Source organism: Silene latifolia, chromosome 5 (genome assembly GCF_048544455.1).
Source record: "Silene latifolia isolate original U9 population chromosome 5, ASM4854445v1, whole genome shotgun sequence".
Classification (NCBI taxonomy): Eukaryota; Viridiplantae; Streptophyta; class Magnoliopsida; order Caryophyllales; family Caryophyllaceae; genus Silene; species Silene latifolia.
Genome location: NC_133530.1, coordinates 32,450,798 through 32,457,770, shown reverse-complemented (window position 1 = coordinate 32,457,770; position 6,973 = coordinate 32,450,798). Strand labels below are relative to the sequence as shown.

Genomic DNA, 6,973 nt, shown 5'->3' with positions numbered 1-6,973 from the left:
TTTAATAACGACGGGGGCGTCATTTTACCTGAGGTGGAGGTTAAGGGAGCTCAACCTCGCCGGGCCCAATGAGTCTTTTAAGTCTCAACTGTCGGGGCTTGGGCAACCCCGACACGGTCACTGCCCTGCGTGCGTTGGTGCGTAGGGAGGCCCCGGTCATGATCTTTCTATGTGAAACGAAACTTTGTGGTCGTGATATGAGGAGGGTGCGGGAGAAGCTGGATGGGTATGATAGAATTGAGGTTGATAGTATGGGACGATCTGGGGGATTAGCCTTCATGTGGCGTAGAGGGCTTGACTGTGTCTTTGTTTCGGCATCAGTTCATCATATGGACTTTCACATTCGGGAAGGGGAAAGAGAGTGGAGAGTGACGGGTTTTTATGGGTGGTCAGCTGTTACGGATCGCCACTTATCCTGGGATTTGCTTCGACTGTTGCATAGCCAATCCACGTTACCTTGGGTTTGTATCGGGGACTTTAATGAAATTCTCTTTTCGACGGAAATGAAACGTGGGAGTCGGGCACAGTGGCAGATGAATAATTTCCAAGCGGCAGTTGATATTTGTGGCCTTAAGGATATTGCGTGGGAAGGGTACCAATTTACTTTCGATAATGGTCAAGTGGGTGAAATGCGAATAGACAATGTAGGATTGATCGAGCAATGTGTTCGGAGGATTGGCTTGACTTATTCCCGTATGCGAAGTTACATCACTTGGAACGGGAATGGTCGGACCATGCCCCGATTAAATTAATTTTTGACCGAAGGGAGATTGGGGGGAAGACTAGGAGCAGATTCCGCTTCGAACAAATTTGGGTAGGTGAATCGGGATGTGAGGAGGCTGTGGAGAGGGGCATGGCGAGGGGGCACGGGAATTTGGTGAACGGGTTACGGGAGTGTGCTCGGAAATTACAGGCTTGGCAGAAAATTAGCATTGGCAAAATCAGGCGGGACTTGGATAATAAACGGAGGCAACTTGCCAGGCTTAATGGGGGGAATAGAACTGAGAATGAGGTCAAGCAAAGAAGGAAACTAGTGGCAAAAATTTCAGAGCTATATCGACAAGAAGAGCAATACGGGCGACAGCGGTCTCGCGCTTTATGGTTGAAGGATGGAGATCGTAATACAAAGTTCTTCCATTCGAAAGCGGGCGAGCGGAAAAGGAAGAATTATATTGGTATGTTAATTGATGACGATGGCCGAACGCGTACGGGTCAACAGGAGGTAGCGAGTGTTGCTAATGACTACTTCCAGGAGCTCTTTACATCTTCTATGCCCACTGAGTTTGATGAAGTTCTAGCAGGTCTTGAGGGAAGAGTTACGGAGCGGATGAACAGGTTTTTTAAAGCGGATTTTAGCGAAGCGGAGATTATTGAGGCTCTAAACCAAATGCACCCACTGAAGGCTCCGGGACCTGATGGAATGAATGGTCTTTTCTTTCAATCATACTGGCATGTTGTTGGGCAGAGTGTGATGTCTACAGTACTCGGCATATTGCGAGGTGATTTGTCGGCTGCGGAAGTTAATAAGACTAATATTGTCCTAATTCCGAAGAAAAAAGCGCCGGATAAAATGAGAGATTTTAGACCGATCAGCTTATGCAATGTTGTCTATAAATTAGTCTCGAAAGTCTTAGCCAACCATTTGAAGCTCTTCTTGGGTGATATTATCTCGGAAAATCAAAGTGCATTCACGCCGGGCCGTCTTATCTCCGATAATATCCTAATTGCTTTTGAGGTTTTCCATCATATGAAGAATAATAGGAACGTGGAGGGGCACATGGCTATTAAACTTGACATGGCTAAGGCTTACGACCGAGTTGAATGGGACTTCCTTCACCGCGTGTTGGTTACTATGGGGTTCGATGGGGCATGGGTGAACCGGGTTATGGAGTGTGTCGCAACGGTAACGTTCTCGGTTTTGATCAATGGTGAGTCGTCTCGGGAATTTCAGCCTAATAGAGGATTGCGACAGGGAGACCCGCTATCCCCATATTTATTTCTTTTGTGCGCGGAGGCATTGTCCAATATGATGCGAAGGGCTATTGAGCACGATACTATACACGGTATCAAAGTGGCACCCGCAGCTCCCTCTATTTCTCATCTGTTGTTTGCGGACGATAGCATTTTTTTTCGTCCGAGCTAACGTGGAAGAAACTGATATCGTGAACGGTATTTTGAGGAAGTATGAGGCAACGTCAGGCCAATTGGTGAATTTAGACAAGACTACTGTATCCTTTAGTAAGGGTGTCCCAGATGGCCGGAGAGCTGAGGTGGCGGGAAGGCTAGGTGTTAATATTGTAGAGGAGCAAGCGCGATACCTCGGGTTACCCACTGTGATTGGACGGTCAAAGAAAGCGATTACTGACATTATTCGAGATAAACTTTGCAAAAGATAACAAGGATGGCGCGGGAAAATTTTGTCTAGGGCTGGTAAGGAGGTTCTTATAAAGGTTGTGGCCAATTCACTCCCTACCTATGTGATGAGTGTTTTTAAAATTCCGGCGAACTTTTGCGAAGAATTAAGATCGATTGTGTCACGGTTTTGGTGGGGACATGATGAGAATAAGAAGGGGATATTTTGGGTTGCGCGAAATAAGATGGCGAGACCGAAGGGTGTTGGTGGGCTCGGATTTAAGGACTTCAGGCTCTTTAATTTAGCCCTTTTGGGTAAGCAAGCATGGCGACTTATCACCAATCCAAGCAGTTTATGGTCCCGGCTGATGAAGTCCCGGTATTATCCCGAGGGAGAATTATTGACAGCCTCGATGGGAAATAATCCCAGTTACACCTGGCGAAGCATATTTGAAGCAAGGTCGGTTTTGGAAAGTGGGCTAAGAAGGAGGATAGGGGATGGGAATGACACAAAGGTATGGGGGCATGCTTGGCTTCCTCATACTCAGTCAGGTCGGATCATTTCTCCCTGTGCACCTGGAAATGAGGGGATGTGTGTTAGGGAGCTCATGAGAACGGACGGGTTGGGATGGGATGCGGAGAAGATTGCTCACTTACTCTTGCCTTTTGAGCGAGATCGGATAACCAATATACGAATTAGTTCGCAAAGGCAAAGCGATATTTGGTTTTGGGGGAAGGAACGGGATGGTATTTATACGGTTCGGAGTGCGTATAAGATGTTGGTTGGTGATGTAGGCGACATGGCGAGCTCGTCTGATTGGGAACGTGGTAAATGGCTTTGGAATCGTTTATGGAAGGTTTCGGTCTGGCCCCGCGTTAAACTCTTCTTCTGGACAATGTGTAGTGAAGCTCTAGCCACAAAAGCAAATATCGCTGCCCGGATAGGAGGTGAGTATCTTTCTTGTGTCTTTTGTTCTTCTTTTATCGAGTCGAGTCTGCATTTATTTCGGGACTGTGGGGTGGCAAAATGGGTTTGGGAAGAGTTGGGAATTGATCATGGTGTAAGTGGTGAGAGTGGTGATATTCGGGAATGGGTGGAGGGAGTGTGGAAGGAGATGAGTGAGGCGGAGAGTGGTACTTTTATGGTGGGATGTTGGGCCTTATGGGAACACCACAATAAGATGATTTTCGATAAGGCAAGGGTTGATCCGGATGGTGTTGTGAGACGGGTTAGGGATAAATGAAGGAGTGGGAGCTGAGCTGACTTCGACTGTTGTTAGAGGAAGACGAGGAAGAGATGAGGCTGGAGAGTTGAGCAATGGAGAGGGGTGGAAAGCGGCGACTGATGGTTACGTCAAGATTAATGTGGATGCGGGGGTGAAAGAGGGGGAGGGAGTTAGGACGGGGGCAGTCTGTCGGGATGGACGGGATGAGGTTCTCTGGGGTTTATCCACCGTAAGAGACGTGAGATGGGAGGTCTATGAGGCTGAAGCCATAGCTGTGCTTGACGGAATGGAGGAAGCAGTTCGTAGAGGCATGCGTGATGTGGAGGTGGAGAGCGACAGCTCAATTGTGATCGAGGCTTTGCGGTCGAAGAAGCAAGGACGCAGCATCTTTTATAATATTGTTGAAGACATTCTTGTTTTAAGTACTCAATTTCAGTCGGTTAGATGGTTACATACTAGTCGTATTAACAATTGTGTAGCTCATTCTTTAGCGCATTTAGTTCCTAGAGTAGCTGGTAGATTCGTGTGGTGGTCTGGTTTGCCACCATCGGCTAACGCTGCTGTTTTATTTGATCGTTCTTTAATAAAGTAATGCCTTCGAGCATCTTACCCTCAAAAAAAAAACGTAAACAAATGATTGAGACAGAGAAATGAATAAAACTGAAAATACGACTACTTCTTTAGGATTAGTTGATTTTTTGGATATTACAAAGCCTTAGCACATCGCTCCAAGCAACGCCTCAGGGTCGAAACCAGCAAAAGTGGTACGATGATGCAAGCCTACTTTTTAGGACTTGCGGATTTTTCGATATTACGCAAAGCATTGGCACCTCGCTGCCTCGAGGTCGAAATCGGCAAAAGTGGTACGATGCTCCAAGGCCTTGAGGTCAGAGCCGGCAAAAGTGGTACGAGGATGCAAGCCTAATTTTCGATATTACGGACACCTCGCTCCAACGCCTCGGGGTCAAACCCAGCAGAAGTGTTACGAGGATGCAAGCCTACTTTTTTAGGATTAGCGGATTTTTGAATATTAAGCAAAGCCTTAGCACCTCGCTCTAACGCCTCAGGGTCGAAACCGGCAATAGTGGTACGAGGATGGTTGTTGTGCGGTTTCGGTGGCGGCTCATCATTCGTTGGTGTTGGTAGTGATGGTGTTGTTATTGACGATGAATCATCGGCGTAAGGGACTTTGAGAGGAGCATCCATTAGTATCTATCTTAACACCATTAACGCTAGCCCCGCCATTGTAATTTAATTAATGAATTAATATTTAGGGATTTATATTTAGGTAATGGTTTGGAGAAGAAGAAACTGGATAATGTCAATGTGAGAATGATTTTGTTTCAAGGGTTTTTGTAGGGTTTTCGGTTGATATTTTGGCTCTTTTATATTATTTTGGGCTTATATGTTTAAGACGATCTTTCTTAAATCTAAGACTGGGTAAATAAATACACAAGATATCCAAAAAATACCAAAAGTTTTGTCAATATTAGCACTGTGGTAATATTTGGATCCGTTTAGAAATAAAACGAATACTCCGTATTAAACAAGACTTACTCGTAGTATTGTATACGAAATATTTGACCATTATATATACGGATATAACTCATAAACAGGTTAATTAGGCTGGTTGCGGGCCGGTCATTTTGTGTGGGGACGTAAGATGAGTCATTTTGGGTCTATTATTATCAAGTTATCTAGAGATCGATATTCGAGTTGTTGATCAGCGAGGTTAGGTCTACTTGGGTTTAAGGACAAATTAGGATCTGTATTGGCTATATTGTCATTAGACTTTGAGAAAGGTACCGGGCCAAGGAGGTTTACGTATCAGGAACTTTGTCGAGCAACCAACAACTTTGCAGCGGTATGGAAGCTAGGAGAGGGGGGTTTTGGAGGGGTTTACTATGGTTTCTTGGACGATCCAAGTAGGGAAATTGCGGTAAAGAGGATCTCAAGTGGATTCAAACAAGGCAAAAAGGAATATGTATCAGAGGTGAAGGTTATTAGCCGAGTGAGGCATAGGAATTTGGTTCAGCTTCTCGGGTGGTCCCATGATCGAGGTGAATTTCTTCTTGTTTACGAGTTTATGCCGAAGGGTAGTCTTGATTACCATCTTTACGGCAGCGTACAGGTTGCATTGCCATGGACAGTTAGGTACAAAGTTGCCCATGGATTGGCATTGGCCTTGCTGTATCTCCATGAAGAATGGGAACAGTGTGTAGTACATAGAGACATTAAGTCCAGTAATGTCATGCTTGACTCCAATTTTAATGCTAAACTCGGAGATTTTGGGCTAGCAAGACTTGTTGACCACGGGTTAACTGGGTCACACACAACCGTTTTAGCTGGTACACCAGTCTACATGGCTCCAGAATGCCTCGTTACAGGAAAGGCAAACAAAGAATCTGATGTTTATAGTTTTGGTGTAGTTGCCCTTGAAATCGCGTGTGGAAGACGACCTGTAGAGTCCAATGAAGACCCGAATACGGTACGGATGGTAGAATGGGTATGGACCCTCTACGGTAAAGGTACTCTTCTAGAAGCTGTCGATGAACGACTCGAAGGAGTCTTTGATACAAAGCAAGCTGAATGCTTAATGGTGGTGGGTTTGTGGTGTTGTCATCCAGACTACAGCCAAAGACCTTCAATCAGACAAGTTCTAAATGTTCTAAACCAGGATTCTCCTTTGCCAATTTTACCATCAAAGTTACCAGTTCCTACCTATTTCGCGCCTCCTATGAATATGGATGTGTTCTCCATCGACTCCTCATCTGCGTACACAGGCAGCACTGCCACCACAAGCTCTTCATCTAAGTCGGTCCTAGCTGGCACTATCCCTTTGCTGTCTCAGAAGACCAGTGTGTGATGACCGAGATCAACCCTCTTTTCTAGCTTATTTCTGTACATTCCTTCATTCATTTGATCTATTAATTGTTGTTGTAAAATGGTTGCTTAATTGAGATATTTAATAGTATAGAAAAACCAATTCAACAATTACCACCTCTGAAAATAGTTAATTATAACTGCTTTATAAGAAAACGATATGCACATTCTCGGCATTTTGCTAAGCAGTTGAAATAGAAGTTTGATGCTTGTCATGCTTCCCTAAAATTAATTGGAGATGTTAGAAACAAAGGTTCCCTTCTAGAGGGACAAGCTAAGTTGGATAACTTAGATACAGATATAACAGACGATGAACAACTTCAGAATATGCGAACTCGAATTGGTAAATATAGCAAATACCTTGTTATACAATTAGTGTTCCTCGTCTTAGTAGTTGGTGTATTTCTGTTACGGGTAAATATAGCCCAAAGCAGCAACTGTTGTACTCACATAGTGTTTGCTTGATAATAGTCATTTAATCGTGTGAACTCGGATTGGTAAATATAGCAAAT

General features: G+C 44.7%; 1 protein-coding gene across 1 annotated transcript; it reads left to right on the top strand.

Moving 5' to 3' along the window:
• Positions 1 to 4,896: 4,896 nt before the first annotated feature.
• On the top strand, positions 4,897 to 6,444 carry LOC141655185 (L-type lectin-domain containing receptor kinase IX.1-like). Its single transcript, XM_074462277.1, has 2 exons — positions 4,897 to 4,904; positions 5,310 to 6,444. The coding sequence occupies exons 1-2, from the start codon at positions 4,897 to 4,899 to the stop codon at positions 6,442 to 6,444; spliced, it is 1,143 nt and encodes a 380-aa protein (XP_074318378.1).
• Positions 6,445 to 6,973: the final 529 nt, after the last annotated feature.